The 21,485-nt window shown below is 61.0% G+C and overlaps 2 protein-coding genes across 16 annotated transcripts in view; one reads left to right on the top strand and one right to left on the bottom strand.

Annotated features, from left to right (window-relative positions):
- Positions 1–12,314, top strand: part of ZNF687 (zinc finger protein 687) — a 29,253-nt gene extending 16,939 nt beyond the window's left edge. For 5 of the 8 annotated variants that reach the window (XM_042785532.1, XM_033001334.2, XM_033001337.2 and 2 more), the window contains 8 exons: positions 1,995–4,261; positions 6,332–6,510; positions 7,060–7,236; positions 7,773–7,935; positions 8,170–8,466; positions 8,826–8,938; positions 9,251–9,392; positions 9,920–12,314. In XM_042785532.1, coding sequence (XP_042641466.1) covers positions 2,015–4,261; positions 6,332–6,510; positions 7,060–7,236; positions 7,773–7,935; positions 8,170–8,466; positions 8,826–8,938; positions 9,251–9,392; positions 9,920–10,393 — 3,792 coding nt within the window. In that variant the 5' untranslated portion in view covers positions 1,995–2,014 and the 3' untranslated portion in view covers positions 10,394–12,314. Of the gene's footprint in view, positions 1–1,107; positions 1,899–1,994; positions 4,262–6,331; positions 6,511–7,059; positions 7,237–7,772; positions 7,936–8,169; positions 8,467–8,825; positions 8,939–9,250; positions 9,393–9,919 lie in introns of those variants that run through there. The other 3 variants (XM_033001333.2, XM_033001335.2, XM_033001339.2) reach the window with 3 other exon arrangements.
- The window catches only part of PI4KB (phosphatidylinositol 4-kinase beta), a 28,100-nt gene continuing 18,870 nt past the window's right edge, over positions 12,256–21,485 (bottom strand). For all 8 annotated transcript variants that reach the window (XM_042785537.1, XM_042785538.1, XM_042785539.1 and 5 more), the window contains 9 exons: positions 17,805–18,032; positions 17,141–17,368; positions 16,870–16,979; positions 16,394–16,498; positions 15,602–15,725; positions 15,248–15,513; positions 14,967–15,099; positions 14,551–14,671; positions 12,256–14,085 (listed from right to left, as the gene is read on the bottom strand). In XM_042785537.1, the coding sequence (XP_042641471.1) occupies positions 13,904–14,085; positions 14,551–14,671; positions 14,967–15,099; positions 15,248–15,513; positions 15,602–15,725; positions 16,394–16,498; positions 16,870–16,979; positions 17,141–17,368; positions 17,805–18,032 (1,497 nt within the window). In that variant the 3' untranslated portion in view covers positions 12,256–13,903. The remainder of the gene's footprint in view (positions 14,086–14,550; positions 14,672–14,966; positions 15,100–15,247; positions 15,514–15,601; positions 15,726–16,393; positions 16,499–16,869; positions 16,980–17,140; positions 17,369–17,804; positions 18,033–21,485) is intronic.

Genomic DNA, 21,485 nt, shown 5'->3' on the forward strand with positions numbered 1-21,485 from the left:
CGTGTCTGAGAAGAGACACTGCTCCTGCAAAGGGAAAGCCGGTCTGCGTTCACCCTTGATTGGATGGGAGAGATGGAAACCAGCTTCGTTAGTGCTGCTGCCTGCTTGGCCGGTGCCAAATCCCATCCACCCACCCACCCATCCCACTCCTCACAAGTAACTGGACAGGACTGAGGAGATTATTAAATCTTTCTTAAAGAAATATATATCACAGCAGTGTGCTTGCAGCACGGAGGGGTCTGGCAGCGGGGACTCTGAACCGCTCCCCTCTGCAGTGACCGGGAGGCCAAGGGGACGGGTGCTGTGACCCGGCGCTGTGGCAGCTGAAGGTGCCTGCGACGTGCCAGCAGCCGGGAAGGTGCTCTGGCTAATTTGTTGAGACAAACGCCGCAGGTTTTCGGCCTGTCGGTGGTTTGGCAGGTTGCAGAGCCGTGACTTGTTTCTGGCCTAAACCGTGGCAAGGTTGAGGGCTTCCAGCACTGGGTTGCGGGGGGCTGTCGGTCCCCCGGGTGCCGGCCGCACCGGCTAAGCTTCTCCGGTGGCATCGGCGGGTTTTAACTGAACCGAGCTTCCTGGGAGGGAATCCCTCTCTTCTGCAAAAAGCAGATTTACCCAGGGGGTGTGTTGTCCTTGCCCAGGCTGCAGCGGGCCGTGGATCTTGCCGCGGCCGGTGGAGCTGCCGGCCCCTCGCTGCGGCCCCACGGCAGGCACAGCCGGGCGGGCTGTGACCCTCCTCGGGGCGGTTGGACCGGGCTGTAGGCTGCGGCCATTTCCCTGAGCACGAGCTGTGCTGTCAGAGGAGCAGAGCCGTGCCCTGCCGTGCCGGCCCTGTTCCAGCGGCCTTGGCTTAATCTGCGGCAGCTGAGAGGCAGCGATGGGAGCTGGGGGAAGAGGCGGCTGCCAGGGCTGCCTCGCCGTGGGGCTGCAGGGTGTTTGTGTTTACCCCTTACAGCCTCTGAGATAACGGTTTAGCTGCGCTTTTTTTTTTTTTTTTTTTTTTATGGCTTTTGCTGATTGCTGTTAGGAGTAACCGTCCACCCTCCGTGCTACGAGCAGAAAGCCCGAGGGCAGCGTACCCCAGTACCTTCTCCAAGACCCCCCATCCCCTCCCGGTGGATCTGCTCCCCTGGCAGACACGCGTCTAGCTGCTCTCCAACACGTGGGGTGTCCCCCGTCCTCCTGCCTCATTATCCTTCTAAATCAGAGTCTTTCCTGCTGTCTAAGCCACATCCCCTGGCTGCAGCTTAATCCTGAGATTTCTTACCCAGCCTGCAGCGACAAGAGGAACATTATTCCCTTTGTCTCTGCTGCAGCCATGTTTTGAAACCTGTTGCCATGTCTCCCCTCAGCCTCCCCTATTTCTTCATCCTTTGCTCCACAGCCCACATGTTCAAGGTCTCTTATCTGAGCCTTGTTACCGTCTGGGCGCCTTCCTCGTGAGCTGTGTCCTCGTGGGGCCGGCCTTGGGCCGGCCTTGCTGCTGTGGGGGAGGAAGGATGATTCCTGCGTCCTATCGGGTGGCCCTGACAGCCTGTTCCCCTCGCGAGGCGTTTGTTCTTTCTGCAGCTCTGGGCCCGACTCGCGTTCGCCTGGTGATTCACTGCAACGCGCCGATCCTCTGCTGCGGAGCTGTTGCCCTTCCTCAGCTTGTACGGACGTGGGGAATCGCTCCGGCCTTGGAGCCGTGCCCCTTGCCAGGCTGAATCCCGCGGTCTCGGACGGCTCTCCCAGGGCACTGGGATCCTTCTGAACTTTCTGCCTGGGAGTCAAAAGATGATACACAAACGAACGAAGCGAAAAAGGCCGAGAAGCGTTGCGATATGCCCGAGGGGCTGGAGGCTGGGGTTCAAAGGGGAGGCGGCATCGGGATTTTGTGCTTAGCGTGGGGCTCAGGAGAAGCAAGTTCCCATCCGTGTCTCTGCTACGTGTCTCTGACGGCTTCGCTCGTGTGCCTGGGGCACGGTGCTAATGCTCCTCTCCTTGCTCTGTTGCAGACTCTGCCATATTCCCCACCATGGGTGACATGAAAACTCCAGATTTCGATGACCTTCTGGCAGCTTTCGATATTCCTGACATCGACACGAACGAGGCCATCCATTCCGGCCATGAGGAAGCTGATGCTCACATCAAGCAAGTCCCTGGGGAGCCGGGACCCCCTGACCACGTCCTCCCCCACACAGACATCACCGCCGTCAGCGTGATTGTGAAGAACACCGTCTGCCCCGAGCAGCTCGATGCCCTGGATGGGCGCAGCAAAGATGGGCACGTCATCGGGCCCCGCTTGCTGCAGAATGGCTTTGGGGCCACCGAGATGCCCAGGTCCCCCACCTCCAGGTCCGTGGAAGCTGTGGCATCCTCCAACGGGGAGTGCTGGGTGAAGGAAAAAGGCCCCAAGCCCCTGGATATCTTCTCCCATTTTAGCCCCGATCCCAACGAAGACAACGCTGCCAACCTGATTGACAGACCCCGGGAGTGTAAGCCGAAAGAGAAATCCCTCGCCGTGCCCTCCCTGTCCCCATCTCCCACCCCGTCGCTGGACTGCAAGGAGCCCATGGGAGAGAGCGCGGACAGCCTGCCCCCGGCCTTCCCCCAGCCCTTCGAAACGGGCCAGGCGGGGGGTGCGAGCGGGTCCCCTCCTACCATCCCCTGCATCAAAAAAGAGGAGTCTGACTCGGAGGAGGTGGGCCGCGAGGCCAGCCCGAAGGGTTTGGCTGCAGCCTTGGGTGACAGTCCCTTGGATCACCTGAAATCGGTCACCGTGCGCTACTCCACGGATGATTCTCCCATCGCGTCCTGGCCCGGTTCTGACCCAAACCTCGACAGCAGCACCAGCAACCTTCCTGAAGTGAAGCGCTCGCCCGCCAGCCCCCGGGAGCCCTTCTTCAAGCCTTCCTCGCCGGTGGTACAGAGCCCCAGGCTCCCCGCTTCCCCAAAGCAGCTGGACAGCATCACCCTCAAGGAAGAGCAAGAAGTTCTGGATAAGTCGATGGGAAGCCCGCAGAGTATGTCCAGTGCTGAGGAAGAGGAGGAGGAAGAAGACAACAACAATGATTCCCCTTCTTCCAATTCCTCGCGGCCCCTGAAAGTGCGGATTAAAACCATCAAAACATCTTGTGGCAGCATCACCCGGACGGTGACCAGGGTCTCGTCGGATTCAGAGCCGGGCTCCACCAAGGGCCCGGCCGAGCAGAGCTCGCAGGAGACTTCCCTTGAAAGCGCTGGCTTCTCCGCGTCGGCAGAGAAGGAGGAAGGGATCGTACTGGAGGTGCCCAAGGAGAAAATGGAGCTCTCCAGCCCCTTGAAAACCATCGAGGGGCCAAAAATCGTCAGTGTTCAGCTTGGCAATGGCACCAAGCTCAAAGGGACTGTCCTGCCCGTCTCCACCATCCAGAACGCCAGCAGCGCCATGCTGATCGCTGCCAGCGTGGCTCAGCAAAAGTCCGTGGTGCTGCCGGCGAAGACGGGTAAAGCCGTGGCCAAGAACATCATCAACCTGGTGCCACAGACCCTGCCCAAAGCCGACACCAGGACCAACGTCAGCACCGTGACGCAGACCACCACCATCACCACCACGGCCAACCAGAAAGTCAACGGCACCACAGTTGTGATGGTGCAGCCGCAGAAGCCCTCCCCTACCATCGCAGGCACGGTCATTTCCAGGAGCCAGTCCAGCCTCGTGGAAGCCTTCAACAAGATCCTCAACAGTAAAAACCTCTTGCCAACGTACAAACCCAACCTGAATCCTCCGGCTGATGCGAGCCTCACCCTGCCTCCCTTCGGGTACCGCTGCCTGGAGTGCGGGGACTCCTTTGCCCTGGAGAAGAGCTTGGCTCGCCACTACGACCGGCGAAGCATGCGCATCGAGGTAACCTGCAACCACTGCACCAAGCGCCTCGTCTTCTTCAACAAGTGCAGTTTGCTCCTGCACGCCCGGGAGCACAAGGACAAAGGCCTGGTGATGCAGTGCTCCCATTTGGTCATGAGGCCCATTGCTTTGGATCAGATGATCGGGCAGCCAGACATCACCCCCCTGGTCTCGGTGACCTCCTTCCCCGCTAGCAAAGTGGCCGGCGTGGCTCAGGACGCCCTGGCCACAGCCAACGGGGCTCAGGACCTCCCCATCCTGCCTCTGAGCAACAGCTCGGAGCAGACCAACTACAGCTGCTTCAGGTGCCTGGAGTGCAAAGAGCAATGCAAAGACAAAGCCGGGCTGGCCGCGCATTTCCAGCAGGCAGTGACCACGGGGACGACCAGCAGCACGGTACGTAGGCTGGGGGGCAGGGGGGCAGTGGGAGTTGGGCGTTAGAGCCGCAGCAAACCGGCCCTGGGGGCGCGGGACAGAAGTGGAGGGCTCTTCAAACGTGATGGAGGCACTGCCTGCCCGTGTGTGCCCGATTCCTCCCAATGTAAAACTCAGCAGGGAGGAAAAACGCGCGGGCCGGGGTTGGGTCCGTGCCCCCGAGGCGCTGGGTGAGGGAAGGGGGGGCTGCTGTTGGCAGGGGGGGGAGAGTGGGTCCCCGAGGCTCGGTGCCCTGCCTGCTGGCACCCGCTGCGGGACGCGGCCGTCCCCACGGAGCCATGTTAGAGCCGTGGGCGCTGCTTCCTCTTTCGCCAGCTTGAAGCACAAATGGAGTCTGGAGAAACCAGGGGGTGTGTTGGTTTGGTTGTTTTTTTTTTTTTTTTTTTTTTTTTTCCTCCCCCTCTTTGAGAGCTGGCCTTGGGATCCTGGGCGCTTTCTGCCGCTGCCAACACATCCTGGTTTGTTAGGGCAGGCAGCATCCAGAAAACACACAGGAGTAACACTGCCGAGGGATGACCTTTAAAAGGCAAGGAGGGAAAACAGGTCCACAGAGGAGCCCTGTCCTCCCTGGGGCAAGCCTTCACCTTTCCCTTTGTCCAGAGACGTTCAGCCCCCTCGGCTTCCTTTGCACAGAAGGAATTTGCTGTTTCCTGGTAACTCTGTTTACTTTGAAGCTGCTGCTGTAGCCAGAACCCTGTTCAAATGCAGATATTATGGCCCCAGTGCCACGGAGGAGGGCTGCTTTCTGTCTGAAGGTCACCGGGAGTGCCAAGATTCACGTGCTTACACGGATTGTCCCGAGGAGCTGGCTTTCAACAGGGGAGGATTTCTTACTCCCATCCCCTCTCCTCGCCTTGGTGTCGACGGAGGGTTTGGGCTGTGGTGAAGACAGACAGTCTGCACCGGAGGTGCGGCAGGAGCAGTGAGAGGGCACAAAGAGGAGGAGACCAGGGACAGGAGAGCCAGGGGAAATCATCCTTATCTCCCCGCAGGCATCTGCTGCCTGTGAGTGCGGCAGCATAATGTTTCTAGCTCAGAGAGCCCATCTGCAGGGAGCGCCTGAGCTCGGAAATTCAATGTGAAGTTGCTGGCAGGGCAAAACCTGTTAACAGCCTTCAGCTAGCCAGAGTGGCTTTGTCCTCGTGCCCAGCAGACGGACTTGTCCCTAAATCAACACCACCTACAAACAGCTTTTTTTTTTTTTCGCCCTTTAAAAAAAAAAAAAAAGACCCAGTGGCTCTCCTCGGCACAGGGAGGGATGGGGATGGCTGAAGCCAGACGCCACCGTAATACTCGCCCTCACCTGCCGCCTTTCATGCCCCCTCCCTCCCCGACGTGCACCCCGTCCCTGCTCCATCTCCCAGCCTGTCTTTAGCTGCTGTTCCCTGTCCGATTTCTCATTTCTGCTTGTTGTCACCCTTGGGTGTCTCTTGGCAGCGCTTTGGGCCCCAGTCCGGGTGCCGGCAGCGAGGGGAGCCCGAGGGCAGCTTGCTGTGCCGGGGGCTGCTCCTTTCCTTCCTCGCTCACCTCTGCTCTGCTTCTCACATCTCTCAGGGCAGCTCCTATTGGAAGCCCCATCCTATTTCCTCGCGTCCTTGCCCACTTCTCCCCTCGACATCCCCGTGTCCGTACCCTGGCGTGGAGTTGGAATTAGTTTCAAAATGGTTTTGGCAGCTGGTTTGAATACGCCCCCGCTCCCTCCAGTACAGCTCCCTTGCCAGGCGGCTGGTCCCAGCTAACCCCTGGCCCGCGCTGCCTCTGGGACCCATCTGTGATGAAAAGCCTGGAAAAGGCATCCCGCCTGCTTGCGAAACGCTCTCAACGATTTCCCAGCAAGCCAGGCAAGCAGATTATCTCCCAAACGTGCCCTGCAGGGTCCCGGCGCTTCTCTTCCCCCAGGGGCACGTGGCTTGGGGCTGCTTTGGGTGCTGCCGGTTGTTAGTCCGTCCATCTGTGGAAAAGGCTTAAAAAGCCCTTTTGTACACGTGGGTGTGTGCCAGGCTGACCCTCTCGCTGCTCCTCTCCCCCCAGGTTTGCACAACGTGTCCCATGATCATGTCCAACCGCTGCAGCTTTAACGCCCATCAGCGGATGCACAAAAACCGGCCTCCCCACGTCTGCCCCGAGTGCGGAGGGAATTTCCTCCTGGCGAACTTCGAGACCCACCTGAAGGAGGCCTGCCTGCACTTCTCCCGCAGAGTGGGGTACAGGTAGGGCACCGCGGCCCGAGCTCGGGGCAGGGAGACCTGGGGGGACCCAAGGCCTGAAGGGGACAGTCCCGAGTCTCCCATTTAGTGGAGCAGGAATCCACATTCCCTCTCCCCACCAGTGCTGGGTGCAGGGCTGAGGGTGAGCGTCTCACTTCACCCCTTCTCTGGCTCTCACCCCTTTAGCCCCAGGGGGATTTTCATCCCCCCGGGACCTCCTGGCCACTGTTGCACCTCGGTCAGGGCTGGCGGCATCAGACCCCACAGTCTCTCCTTGCTCCTTCTGATGAGCTGCCCAGGCCCTGGATCCACCGGCACTGGGCAGGACTGGTTGCTCCAAACTGGGGTTCTCCCAGAGCCCAGAACTGGTTCGGATCCTGGTGTGTGTTGGGGCAGGGGCTCTCCCTGAGTCCCGTGGTCGGACAGGGAGCAGGCGTGGACTCGCATGCTCCGGTTTCTCTTTGCTGTTGGCACTTGGTGTGCGCCGGTCCGTGGCACGGCTGAGCTCCCCTGTGCTCTTTGTCCCCTACCCCTTTCCCCCCTGCTCTCCAGGTGTCCCAGCTGCGCTGTGGTCTTCGGTGGGGTCAACTCCATCAAGTCCCACATCCAGACCTCCCACTGCGAGGTGTTCCACAAGTGCCCCATCTGCCCCATGGCGTTCAAGTCGGCCCCCAGCGCCCACGCGCATGTCTACACGCAGCACCCTGGCTTCAGCAACCAGCAGTCCAAGTAAGTGTTCCCCGTGAGCCGGCGTCCCGACAGAGCTCGGCCAGAAGAGATCACAGCTAACAAGCGATAGGACGAGAGGAGACGGCCTCGAGTTGCGCCAGGGGAGGTTTAGATCCGATATTGGGAAGAATTTCTTCCCCAAAAGGGTTGTCAAGCATTGGAACAGGCTGCCCGGGGAAGCGGTTGAGTCACCACCCCCGGGGGGTGTTTAAAAGACGCGTAGAGGTGGCACTGAGGGACATGGCTTAGTGGTGGACTTGGCAGTGCGGGGTTAATGGTTGGACTCGACGACGTTAAAGGTCTTACTGACCTAAACGATTCTGTGATTCCAGGAGCATCCTCGGTGGGTGGGACGTTGAGGGAAGAGCTCAGCACCAGCACGGGGGGCTGCATCCATCTCCTTTGTGAAAGTGACCCTTGGTGTGGGCCGGGCTGGGCCCAGGGCTGCTCTCAACCCTCTTGCCCAAAGGGTTCTTCCAAGATTCTCTTGATCCAGCCGCAGGCTGAGCCACCAGTGCTGTTCTTTCCTCCGACAGAATGATTTACAAGTGTGCAATGTGCGACACGGTCTTCACCCACAAGCCCCTGCTCTCCTCCCACTTCGACCAGCATCTGCTCAACCAGCGGGTCAGCGTCTTCAAGTGTCCGGACTGCCCGCTGCTCTTCGCCCAGAAGCGCACCATGCTGGAGCACCTCAAGGTAATGCTGTGGCCGGGCTCGGCGCTCTTTGCACGTTGAGGTTAATATTTGAGCCCTGTCCTTCAGCAGGGGCGTCTGCGGCTGGGGGAGCGCTGTCAGTTCATCGCAGACGCGGCAGGGCCCTGGGATCCGGTTCCCTTGGCCCCCCTGTGCCAAAGCCTGAGGAGATGAGCAGGCTGGGGGGGCAAATCCTGACCCCAAGCAGCCGCCAACACCCTTGTCTTGCCTTTCCAGAACACTCATCAGCCCCAGAAGCCCAAGGAAGACCTGGCAAAGAAGGCGGCTGTCCTGCTCACGCCGAAGCAGGAGCCTGTCGAAACCCCCGTGTCCAAGATCTCGGAGGAGTCGTCGTCCTCCACGGAGGAGGATGAGCCCCCCAGCTCCCCGGAGCTGCGCAAGACCAAGCGAAGCCGCTTCCAGCGCAAGACGGTCAACAAGTCGAAGGGCAGCGGGTGGACGTGCAGCGTTTGCCACTCCTGGTTCCCGGAGCGCGACGAGTACGTCTCCCACATGAAGAAGGACCACGGCAAGGTGAGGGGAAGGCTGGGGGCTCCAGCTGCGGCTCTGCCGAGCCCTGGGAAACGTGGGCAGGGAATGTTTGTGGCACCGAGCAGCGGGGGGGGGGGGACACCCCGGTTCCCTGCTGGGCCGGGAGCGTGTTCTGCTGCAGTCTGGACGTTGCTTCTCCCCCCGGTACAAACTGGGTCGGGGTTGGGGGGCTTGGGGAGCGGGGCCGTTACCCGCTCTGGTGAGCAGCAAAGACCAGATATCGTTACCCAGATGTGCAGCCCTGGGATGGGCAAGGAGGGGAAAGCTGAGGCAGCGCCCAGCTCCCAGGCCTGGCCTCTCTGCGCTCGCCGGCCCCACGTGCCTCCCTCCGTTTCTTGCAGTCGGTGAAGAAGTTCCCGTGCCACCTGTGCGAGCGTTCGTTCTGCTCCGCTCCCAGCCTCCGGAGACACGTGCGAGTGAATCACGAGGGGATCAAGCGCGTCTATCCCTGCCGGTACCCGCAGCGCCTTCTGGTTTGGCTGAGAGGAGGGGTCTGGTTCGAGAGGGGCCACTCGGGTTTCCCCCGATCGAGCTGGGGCACAGAGGATAAAACTCCAGATGGTCGAAGGACCGAACAAGTGCCTGGGGAGGAGGAGGGAGAGGAGGCACCGGGAAGGACTCTGGGGTTTTATACCCTCTGGAGGAACGTGGCTGAGCACGTTTGGGGTTGGAGTGGGGGGTCGTGGTGCCGGGGCTGGAGCGGGCCGGCGGCTCGGCTCCTCGCTGCGCAGAGTCGCCTCACGGCTGCCCTGCTCTGGCCCGGCAGGTACTGCACAGAGGGGAAACGGACCTTCAGCAGCCGGCTCATCCTGGAGAAACACATCCAGGTGCGACACGGCATCAAGGTGACCGACCAGACGAAGAGCCAGGAGGTCGTTATCGCCCGGATAGGGACCGGCACCGCGCAGGTACGGGGGCTCTCAGGGTGCTCACAAAGGGCTGGGGCCTCGTGGGGATTTCAGGCAGGGCCGAAGGCATCGCCGTGATCCTGATCCCGGTTTGCTCTTGCCTCCAACCATCCTGCAGCCCTCGGCACCGGCAGCTCCCTCCCAGTGCGAGGCCCAGCGCCCGCTGGGTGGGTGCGGGCCCCGGCTGGGCGCCGCTCGCTCCCCTCCCGCCTCGCCCTGCCGCGCTGGCCGGGGCTGAGCTCAGCTGGCCCGGCCTCTCGCTGCGTGCTGGGAGAAAATGCAAAACATCCCGGCTTGCGTGGGAGCTGCTCCGGGCTGCGAGGGGGGGAACGGGCGAGCCCGAGGCCGTGGTGGGAGCCCCCTGGCCGGGGGGGGGGAGCAGCTCCTGGGGCCGGCCGAGGCCTCTTTGGCCTTTAGCTGAGCAAAGGTCTGCGGGAGCCCCCCGGGAGATCCCTGAGCGGGGGATTCGTGGCAGGAGCCACTCGAATCGGGCACCGGTTAAAGCTCCCCCCGAACTGTTCCCGCAGGTGTCCAGTCGGAAGCGGAAACTGTCCTCGGATGAGGGCGACTCGTGCAGCGAGGAGCCCGACAGCACCACCCCCCCCTCCAAAAACCCCAAGGGCGACCGCAAGGCCCCCTTCCGCTGCCGAAAATGCGGTTACCTCGCCAGCAGCTCCGCTGACTTCCAGGAGCACATCCCCCAGCACCGGACTGACGAGAGCTCCCACCAGTGCCGGGAGTGCGGGCTCTGCTTCACCTCCCAGGTCTCCCTCAACCGCCACCGCTTCATCACCCACAAGAAGAAGAAGGGAGCGGGCGAGGTGGAGGAACCGGGGCCCCGCAGCCCCCTGGAAGGAGGCGCCCAGCACGCGGCCGACGGCAAGCTCTCCTGCAAGGTGTGCGGCCGCTGCTTTGACAGCCAGCTCAACCTCAAGACGCACTTCCGCACCCACGGCATGGCCTTCATCCGCGCCCGGCAGAACGCGAGCCCCGAGAACTAGGGCCCCGGCAGAGGGGGAGCGAGACGTGTACAGAAGGAGCACCGAGCTCCGCGCCGCTGGCGCCCGCCTGGGCCCCCCTCCCTCCCCTCCCGCCCGCCCTCCCTCCCCTGGGCAGCGTTTCGGCGTGGGGCTGGCTGAAGGAGCCGTGAAGCGAGACGAGAAGCCGGCCTGATGCCACGGGCCTGGCTCGCTGAGGGGCTCGGCCCCCCGGGTTCTGGGCGAGGGCCGGGGGAAGGCAGGAGTGCGGCTGCCTGAGGGCACAGGAGAGGAAGGGCAGAGCCCGGACTCGCTGCACTGCGACCGAAAGGTTTGTCGGCTGCTCCGCCCTCCCGTGGGGACGCGACCCGCCCCACAGCCACGCGTGTCTGTGGGGAGGGGCAGTGGCCTTCCTCCCGCGGGGATGAGGATGACACCCTGTGCCCCGCGGCTCTTCCCGGCTGCCCTGTCCGTGCTGGCAGCGAAGCCCGGCCGAGGATGGAGCCGTCTGTGCTGACAATAACGTCGCAGCAAAATCCACCTTTTTTTTTTTTTTTTGGATTTTTTTCCCTTTTTTTTTTTTTTTTTTTTTTTTTCTTTCTCTTTTTGAATGTTGCTTGTTTCGTATTTTGCCGGGACCTGCGGGGTCTCCCATCGTCGCAGACGCCCCAGCCCCTCCCGGGCTCCGCTCACCGGCCCGAGGTCCCTGTCACCGTCACTTGCACTAACGGGGCGGCGTTGGCCTTCGGACGGTCACCGCTTCGGGGCCCTGGCCGGCACCTTCCCCGCGGAGGAGGAGGAGGAGGAGGAGGAAGAGGCTGTCGTTTGCAGAGGAGAAGCAGAAGCCAAACGTGGGTCTCTGGGTGAGATGGGTGCGAGCCCGGTGGCACCGTCACCCCCAGCGAGGGGGGGGCTCTCCCCACACCCCGGCTGCCGACGCCCGTTACGGACCCAAACGCTGACGGTGAGTCTCGGGGGGCTTTTCCCAGGGGCGCTGGTGTCACCCACGGCCGCCCCCCCCCTCCCGCCCGGGCCTGCAGCCGGGCTCGGCTTCACCGCCTGCTCCTCTTCCTCGGCCCCGGCGCCGCGGGGCCACCACCGCGTCCCGCAGGACCTGCGTGCGGGGAAGGAGGAAAAAAAAAAAAAAAAAAAACCAAAACAAAAAAAAAAAAAACAGCCGCAAAAGAAACTTTCTACTTGTTCTGTTTGTTTAGCGCCTGTGCTTGGGGTAGGGTGTTTGTGTGAGTAATTATTTCAGTAACTTAACTTTGGGCTCCTTATTTGTGAATAACCTCTAACACGCTGTGTAAAGTTGTATCATACACTAAAAGTGACAAAAAAAAAAAACAAACTACTGTTGTGATTTTGGGTTTTGGTTTGTTTTGTTTTCTTATTTTCTGGGGTGGGGAAAGCTTGTTTGCTGGGGTTGGGGTTTGGTTTCTTTTTTTTTTCCCCCCCTTTTTTTTTTTTTTTCTCCTTTTTTTTTAAGTGCAAGGGGCTAATCCTCCCCTCACTGCAGGTGGATTCAGCTGAACGGCACGCAGAGGCAGGCAGGGGGGGCTTTTAAAATAAAAGGAGAAAAAAATAAAAAAAGTGACCAGCAGTTCCCCCAGCCCAGGTGCCCCCCCCCCCCCAGCGCTGAGCCTCCCTGCTGCGTCCCCCCCAGCGCGTGGGGCTGTGAACGTGTAAATGATGTTTAATAATAGAGAAGACCCTAAAGTTTCTACGAGTTTTAGAGGAAGGAAACAAAACAAATTGCTTTGTAATCTTGGTTTTCAAGCACTTCAGTGCCTTTAGATCGACTTCTGTTGAGGCGGGTGGGGGGCGGCTGTTCTGGGGTTTAGGGGTTGTGATTCTGCTACAGTAAAACTACGGGCACTGCAAGAGGCTCTCAGGTATCCTTTATTCTTGTAGTAATAATGCAATTAAACTTTTAGTGGTTTAACCCCTGCTGTGCCCTGTCTTGCTTACCTGGCCCCGCGTGTGGCCCGGGAGGGGTCCTGTGTCCCCCCACCCCATCACAACCGTGTTGGTCCTGCCCCAAACTGGGGGTGAAGGGGCTGAGTGTCCCCCCCCCCCACTGCCCCCCCCTGCTTCCCCAGAGAGGCTGTGGGGCTCCTGAGCCCCCCCGGCTGCATCTCTGGGATGGGGAGTGGGGGGGGGGGGACGACACCCCCAAACAAGGTCTGCAAGTGCCTGTGAGCCCAGGTTTAGGGTCCCCTTGGCCTGGGGACCACCCCCAATTAACACCCCCCCCCCCCAGGTGGCCACTGGCAGCTCCTCAGCATTTTAAAATAGAATTTTTGGATTTTTTTAATGCTAAATAATCAACGTGACAAATAATTAGTGCTAAACAAAGAGACCGAGGCCATCAGGGGTCACAGGCCGGCGCACTGGGCGAGGGGGGGCTCCGGGAGGGGACAACGCTCAGGGTGTCACCATCTGACCAGCAGGACAGGCTGAGCCTGGGGGGGGGCGGGGGGGGGCACTGCTCTTAAAGGGAGTGGGGGGGGCCCCTGCTGGGCGCCCAGGAGCCTGTAGGGGTTAAAACTTTTGGGCTGCCCCTTTTTCCTTCACCTGGGGCCCCCAGGAAGGCACCAGGCTCCTTCCTGGCCCAGAGCTTTTGGTGAAAGTCCACCCCCCCCCCACCTCCAGGGGGTAGAACGGGCCCCCCCAGCCCAGCTGCAGACTCGCCCCCCCCCACCCCTGCCTGACACTGGGCAAGGAAAAGCAGCCAGAAATTATTGCAAAAGTGGCAGGGGGGAGGAGAAAGAAGCTTCACAGTCCCAAATTCCTGGAACACAGTCAAAAAAAAAAAAAAAAGGAGGAGGCAGCACCTACACTCCCCCCCCCTCCCGGGGGGGGGTACCAGCCCCAGAACCCCCAACCTGGGCGCTGCAGTTGGGCTGGACTCGGGGACATTCAGCTTTCATTAAAAGATGGCTGGGGGGGTGGAAAGGGGGGTGAGAAATAAAGAAAAAGGGGCGGGGGGGGGGCAGGGTAACGCTGAGGCCGCGGCAGGGGAACATGCAGGGAAGGGGCCGCCGGGGTTCACCTCCGCCTGGTGCCGGTCACAGCGCTGCCGCGGGGGGGGGCCAGGCCCGTGTCCCCCCCCTCCCCAGGTCCTAAATATTTCATGAGCTTGTGGGAGAGTTCACGGGACACCGACGGGCGTAATACTGCCGGGAGGAAGAGGCGGGAGCGCGGGGCTGAGCGCTCCCCCCGGTCACCCCGCGCTCGCCGGGCAGCGGCCGTTACCGCCTGAGCCCTTCCGTTTCCATTTTCACCTGTGGGGTGCGGGGGTGGTTTTCTTTTTTTTTTTTTTTTTTTTTTTTTTTTTTTTTCCCCCCCTGCTTCGCCTGCTTCGTTTTTCCTTGTTGCATTTTGTTGAGGAGTCTTGGCAAAAGCAGTGCTGGGAAGATGCTGAGACTCGGCCGCCTTTTTACCGTGGAGGACCGAGCCCCCTTCCCCGGGGGCAAAGCTCGGGCCTGGGCCGGCGGCGGCGCGGAGCCAGCGCGGGAGCCCGGTGGCCCCTCACATGATGCCGTTGGTGAGGTACTGGAAGCCGTCGTAGAGCTTGGTGGTGATGGAGCGCATGCTGCCGTCCACCATCTGCTCGATGAGCAGCTGCAGCTGCTCCTCCGTCATGTTCATGTGGAACCGCTCCTTCAGGTTGCGGATGGTGCTCGAGCCGTGGAAGCAGGGGAGCTGCGACCCTGCGCCCAGGGAGGGAGCGGGTCGGCAGGGGGGGGGGGGGGGGGGGGGCAGCCCCCCCCTCCCCGGGGCCTCGGCCGCCCCGTTTCGCTGGCGCTGGCTCCGGCCCCGCCGAGGGAAGGGCAGCCCCCGGCGCCCGCGTGGGGGTCAGGCTTCCCCCCTCTCTTCCTGCGCCGCGGCGCAGCCCAGGCCCCCCCCAGCCCCCTGCGAGCTCCGAGAGGTAGAGGAGGGTCGGGCAGCGCTCCCCCTGCCAACGCAGCCGGGCAGACACGGGCCCCCCTCGGCCTCAGGGGACCCCACGTGCCCCAACCCCACGCCTTAGCGGGGCTGCCCACAGCCTCTCCTGCTACGCGACTTCTCCAAGCCCCAGGAGCTCCCCCCCCTTCGCCGCGGGTCACCCAGCCGTTCCCGGGCGATGCTCTGCGCAGCCCGGCCCACAGGTGGCACCGCTGGGTCCCCCCCCTTACCCTGCTGCATGATCTCCACGATCTGCACGACTTTGTCCATGTGCTTCCGGGCAGCGATGAGACCCTGCAGCATCAGCATCTTGTAGTAGTTGAACATGTCCCCGTCCAGCCCGCCCATCACCTGGAAGGGAGAGGCCGTGTGGGTGGAGGAAGCGCAGGCGGCCAGGGGGCCCTGAGCAGAGGGACTGGCAGCAGCGGGGGCCACGAGGGGATTTTCTCAGGATTCTCACTCCTCTGGGTGAACCCCCACTGCAAACGGAGCACATCCAGCTCCCAGCTGGGCCCCGAGAGCAGCTCGGCTGAGGCTGCAGCCCTGGCTGAGCGGCCGCGGGTGCCAACCCAGCTGCCAAGGGTTCCACTGTGCCACCCGACGCCGTGGGGTCACCCCTCGCCGACACCCCCCCCCACTCACTTACATCCACAAATTCCGTGGTGAGTTTGAAGGCAGACGTCTCAAAGCCAAGGTTCCTGGGGGAGCTGGAGAGGATGAACCCAAAGTCGATGTGGATGATGTGTCCATCCGCGTCCAGCAAGATGTTGCCGTTGTGCCTGCGCAGGAAACTTTGCATTAAGCTTTGCCATTCGTGTGCATGGCCCCAGGAGCAGCAGCACTCTCTGCTCCCAGGATTTCCTGGCTGTACCTGAGGACAAAATAACAAATCCCAGTAGAAGACACGACTCCGGTGCGGGGACCCACCTGTCCTTGACCTGCAGCAGGTAGCACACCAGGCAGTAACCGGCACAGCTCTGCACGAAATTCCTCTGCGCCGTCAGGAAGGATTCGGTGTTGTAATTGCCATGTTCTTGCAGGAAATAATCCAGCAGCGAAAGCAGGGATTGCTTCTTGATTTGGTGGATGGACACAGCATTCACGACTGGCTCAATCATGCCGCTGTCGGCGGAGATGACGAGGATTTTGTATGGCTTGATCCAGAGCGGCACGCGCTCCTGCTCCCAGATGGACTGTGGGAGAGAGTGAGAAAATCCCTGGGGATCCAGAGGGGATCCAGAGCGGCCCCAGCCCCCGCGGGCAGCCCCTCGCCCGTCTCACCTGCAGCTGCTTGAGCACCTGGAAGGCGAGCAGCTCCTGCCGGAGGTCGTCCCCGCACTTGACAATGACGGAGAGGAGGCGCCAGGAGGGCAGGTGGCCGTAGGGGGACCCTTCCCGGATCCTCCTGCAGAGAACGGGCCAGGTTGGGAGCGTGAGGAAGGGAGGGTGGGCAGCGAGTCAGGCCGGTCTGCCAGGGGCGCGGGGGCAAGGAAAGCCTCTGGAAACGCTCGGCAGAACGAGCTCCAGGGCCCAGCACTGCAAGAACCGAGCCCTCACCAAACCACGGTGCGGATCTCACCTGAGCTGCAGGCCGTCTCCGAGAACCGCAGAAAGGAAATAACCCTGCCCGAGTCCCCCAGCCCCTCCCTCAGAACAGTGTGGACAAGACCACCCCCAGATTTACAGAGCCCAGAGGGCTCTCCTCCCTGTTCAAGTTGAAATCTGGGGGTTGGACACACAACTCTAAGAGCCAGAACACAAACGAGTTTATTTTGGGATAGGACAAACTCTTCTGATGTAAAGGATGCCCATAAATACCTGGTAAAGCCCCTCAAAGCCCAACCCAAGAGCAGCAAACCTGCTGTGGACTTTCTCCCTCCTCCTGCACACCCACTGCCCGCTGCCCTCCGTCCCCCCCGTGTCCCGAGTCAACACACCCACCCTGGGGACGAGCGGGGCCTGAAGTCGAGGCCACGGTTATTTACTGGGCAAATCAGAGAGCAACTTTCTTGGATTCCCAGGACGTGCGAAGTCCCTGCAGCGCCGAGACCAACCCAGCTCCTCCAGCCCTACCTGACTTTCTCCTGCCAGGGCTCCTTCAGGGCGACAGCGGACGGGTCCTCGGGGTCCCTCTTGAAGGAGGTGGGGGTGTGTGCCAGCTGCTCCGAGAGCCGCCGCCTGCACGACAGAGCTGTTAAGCAGCAAAATCCTTTGCCGAGGGAGAAAGTAGCATCCCCGCACGCACCCAGAGCACTGGGCAAAGCGCGTGGGTTCACCCCAAGCCCGGGCCACATCCACCCCTTCGCCGGCAGCAAAGGTGCTGGCGGCTGAGCAGAGGCTGCACCAACCCCTTTACGCGCCTCTGCTTAGGGCTCTCACAAACCTCCACTGCCCAGAGCCTGCCCACCCCCTCCTTCACCTCTGCAGACTTTTTTTTTTTTTCCCTGGGAATCCAGCAGAGAAGTTCCACACCCTGTCCTTTTTGCACCCGAACTCCTAACCGCCCCCCTCCAATACTGCCCGGGCTGCCCTCGCCACGCCAGCCTCACCGGATGTCTCCGGCAGCGATGAACACCGGCTCCCTGCTCTCCTGGCTGGTGATGCTGTCCACGGAGAACTGGGAGATGTTGTCGCAGCTGTTGGTGTGAATCTCGGGCAGCTGGGAGGGGAAAGGTGCGAGAGGCGGGATGCGGCGGCTACCGAAACGCCGCTCCCGCTCGTCTTTTCCCCCAGGCAGGGGCTGGGGTGGCAGGCGCTGGAGCCCAGCAGCAGCCGCAGCGCCAGCAAGGGACCAATCCTGCCCTGCAGCCTGGGCCTCACCTCCACCTGCAGCTCCACGATATCGTCCACCGACCAAGCCTCGTCGTCGTTGTCGTAGTTGGGGACGGTGGTGAAGCTGCTGGTCCTCTGCTCGTGCGTGATCCCGCACTCGGGGAGGTTCTCGGCCGAGCGGGTGCTCCGGATGCGGTTCTCGGGGATCCGAGCGGGCACATTCGCTGTGTCGAAATTGTCACATTCAAGTACTTCGACGTAGATTAAATAGGGGGCCTGGGGGAGGCAAAACCAAGCGTTAGCGGGGAGCACGCGCCAGGAAGCAGCACGGTGCTCGCTGCTCTTGCAGGGCACGTGCTCTCCCCCTTTGGCGTGTGTGTTCTGAGGGCAGAGCGGTGCTTTTCAGTAGGTGTGGAACAGCACCCAGGCCAGGGCTGAACCTCCCGCAGTGCCTTACCGCGCACACTGCGGGGGACAGTTACCCTCAGGGGTATTTCTCCCCCTCCCAGCTGCCTGCACAGATCTCTCCCCAGCGCTCCCAGCCCTGAAGCAGTAACAAACCCTCCGCGCCGCGTGGCAGCCGCCGGGCTGCAAGGGGGGACCTTGCTCCCCCGCCCTGAGCATGTTTGTTTTGCTGAGACGCCCAAACGGTGTCTGTGCCGAGGACACAAACCCGCCTTCGGAGGCAGAACTGCTCCCGGGCCGCTCATACCTTGTCCTTGGAGTTGAGGACGACCGCCTGGGTGTGGGGCACCCGCACGACGTGATGGTCAAAGCCAGCCGTCGGGAGCCAGGCGCGCGCCGGCAGCTTGTGGTTCAGCAGCGACAGCTCCGAAATGAGCCGCTGGGTCTTCTGCTCTTTGGTCGGCAAAGTGGCCAGGCGCTTCCCGATGGCGATCAGGGATTTGATGAATTCCCTCTCAGGGGCAAGTCTGACAGGCTAAAAAAAGTTTTAGGGAAGGAGGGTGGGGGCAGAGTGTTATAAAGGCAGCAGGTCGGTGAGACACCAGCGCTTTTACAGTCCGGCTCCGCAGTCTAAAAGCACCCGGGTAAATTCCAGACCGAGGAGGAGGCTCTGCCCGGCCCTGCTCTCGGATGATGCTCCCGTGACCGGAGAGCCGGGCCCATCATCTGGAAGCAGAGCAGGGCAGGATCAAAGCGCTTTCCCCCCTCCCTTTGTGCTGTCCAGAAATCCTCCTCCCCAGCGCTCGGGAGCCAACGTCCTCACCAGAGCCCCGGGGACGCCCAGGGCCCGCAGCCGGCAGAGGGAGCGTCAATCCGCCTCATCCCCGGCTCGGCGCTGGCTTTTTTGTTGTAGCCTCACCCCGAAGCCTCAATCGTGGCTCAATCCAACCACTTTGCAAAGAGCAAACTGCGACTCGGGAAGCGCCTTGGACCCAGGAGCCCCCACCCACACCCCGCGGCTTAAGCCGAGCCCTCCGCTCAACTTTTTCAGGCTTTTAAATTAGAACAACAAACGATTGCAGCTGATTTTGCCATTTAAGATGCAGAATTAAACTTGCAAAGTGTTCACTGTACAATCATGCTGGAGGTGCACATGCAAAAAGCTACGGAGCGTGAGAAAAGGAAGCAAAGGAAAACACTGGAGAGCCGGGAATGGCTGCACAGCAAAATTAAAGGATGGTAAAAAGAGGAGAAAGATCAGTCTGGTGGTTCCCTTTTTGGGGAAGGGCAGGTGGGAAATCGTTTGTATTTGTAGTCCACGTCAAAAATCCTTCCAAACTCAGGGGTAAGCGCTGTCCTCTCCTCCAAAGCACTCTGCTCTCCTGCCCACCTCTCTAGTGAGCGCAGCAGGAGCGTCCTCGGGACAGGAGGAGGCATTTGCACGGCATCTAAGCCAGTGATATCGCTTTCACCTACACCAGGCAGAGGATAAATATTTAAAACCCTGCACCAGCTGATGCTCCGTCCCCTGAAGGGCTGGAAAGCGCCCGGTGCCAGCTGGCCCCTGCTCTGCCTCAGCTCCTGCCACCCAGCCCACCCTGCACCCCAACGCTCCTCCGGGACCATTTCCCTTGATTGCATTTAATTCAATTTCCACAAAAAGCACAACTATATGCAACAGATGCTCCTCCCGATGCCTCTTCCCATCCTCTCCCATCGAACCCCAACGGTTCTCGGGTTGATGCAGGTTTCCCCGTTTGGCACGCAGTCGATATTGTCCCCAAAACAGCCCCGTGCCCCCTCGCTCACTCTGACGTCTCTGCGCACTACTTGCCTCAGCAGAATAATTTAATGAGAGCACTGCTGGTGGGAATTTGGGATTGTGCCCAGGGGAGAAGGTGCCCACGTGCAGGAGCAGACACAAGCAAAGTCCTCCTGGTTGGGACCTGCGGGGATCTGTCTCTGGCAGTTTTTAAGTCCCTCTCCAGGGACCCCAAAGCACTCCTGATGCATCTTCTCCCTGTTTCATAGCAAGCAGCGCGAAGCCGTCCCGGCCCCGGGAGTGCCCCGCCGTCTCCGTGACCTGTTCTGCACCTCCGATGCTCAAGCTCCGCTTGAAAACCTTCAGGTCTTGGCTCCTCTGGCCCAAAACACGCAGCCGGGAAACCTCCTCCCTATCCTGCCCTGCTCCAAAGGCACCCCACCGAGCTCTGCTCCCGTCTTCGGTGTTATCGGGGGACTCGGCAGGGGAAGTTCACATCCTGTTATGGAGAAGCAGCTTTGGGAAACGGCATCAGCTGAACCGGGGCCATCCCTGGCCTGAGCCGTCGCAGGAAGCTCCCTCTCCAGCCTGCCCGCAGAGCTGCAGAGAGCGGGGCTGTGGGGAGCTGCTCTCGCCCCGGCTCGTTAATATCACGGTCCTGAAGCCAAGCGGAGAGAGGACGGGAGATGCTCTTCCCTCATCCGACCACTCGAAGGATCCTTCTGTTTTTCTGAGCCAACATAAACATTTACTTTCTACCGTTTACTTTCTCCTACAGCAAAACATTCCACTGGCAGCGCTTTGAAAAAAAAGTAATTCCTGCTCTTAAATGAGGCAGGGCTTTGTGTTTACGTTTTGCTAAGACACACTCGAGGAGTGTCCTCCTCCCCACGCCCCAGGACCGGGCAGGGACGATGACAGAGATCCATTCCTGGCTACAGGATCAGCAGAGGAGGGAGACCCAGCTGCACCCGACGGCTTTGGAGTGGGGCCGGAGGTGTCCCGTCGTGGCAGAGGGACCAGGCTGGTCCAGCTCTGCACAGCCGTCACGCCTGCGAGAGGTTTAAGCCTCTCAAAAACCAGGGGGGTTCATCCAGGACGCCTTCCAGCTCCAGCCACTGAAGTGTTTTCTGCTGTTGTACCTACCTTCACCCTGACACCCCACCTCTCCTCCGCTCAAATCGCCACAATTTGTCATTTGAGAGCTTTATACAGCAAAATCGTGGCTGCCTCCCATTTCTGCTGCCCACAGTCACTCACTCCACGGGAGCAAGATCCACCTGATCTACTCGGAGTTGGAAACTGCTCAGCGGTGCAGAGCAAAGCTGCCACCCGGCCCCTTCGGCTCAGCTGCCTGCCACACGGATTTCAGCATCAGCGCTGGTCACTGACGCCTGGCATGATTTACAGAAATGCCGCAACCGCTCGGCTGGGCGCAGGTGCCTGCAGCGGGGTTGTAAATTTGGCAGGGAGGTCTGCAGAGAGCCCCAGCTGCTGCAGTAACCATCTGCCTCGGATAAACAACCTGGGTCTGCAAAGCCTGGAAGGAAAGGGCTCCTGCCCCGGCGGAGCGGAGCCGGCTGCCCGGCCCTGGGTGACGGCGAGGCGGGTGGCACACCTGGGACCGGAGCTGCAAGCACTCTGCCCACCCTGAGCCTCAAAAAGCCGCCAGAGGAAGAGACGCCGCTGCCTCTGCCTGGCTGGGAGGAGCAGGAGGGGGAGAAAAATAAAGTGACTTACCTAAAGTTGGGTGGCAAACTGGGGACTTAGAGCCTGGCATCCTACCTCCCACCCAAGCACCAGCACCCCTGGGTGCCTGAGCACCCAACCGTCCCTCGCACCTCTCAAAAACTGTGGAGTTGGAGGAGATTTATAAAAATTAAAAGAGGAGTCTGCATCGGGGGGAACTTAGGGGTAAAAGCCTTGAGCCCTGTGTCTGTACGTGACTGCAGCGTCGACGCTCCTGCCTGCCTCCTGCCCGCACTGGGCCATGAGCAAAAGGTGTGAAAATTTTCCCCACCCGAAGGCCCAGAGGGATGAGAGCTGCGGCCACGCCAAATCACCCTCTCTAAGGGCTAAAAGGGCCGGAGGTCACCTCACCATACAAACCCTCTCCTGGCGGATGGGGGCCACGCAAGGCACCGCTGCCCGGGTAAGTGCTTTTGATCATGGACTACATATTCAACATGTGGAAGCCCACTGGGAATCCCAGACGGAGAACACACA

The sequence above is a fragment of the Tyto alba genome, unplaced genomic scaffold (assembly GCF_018691265.1).
Source record: "Tyto alba isolate M040663 unplaced genomic scaffold, T.alba_DEE_v4.0 Super-Scaffold_8, whole genome shotgun sequence".
Taxonomy (NCBI): domain Eukaryota; kingdom Metazoa; phylum Chordata; class Aves; order Strigiformes; family Tytonidae; genus Tyto; species Tyto alba.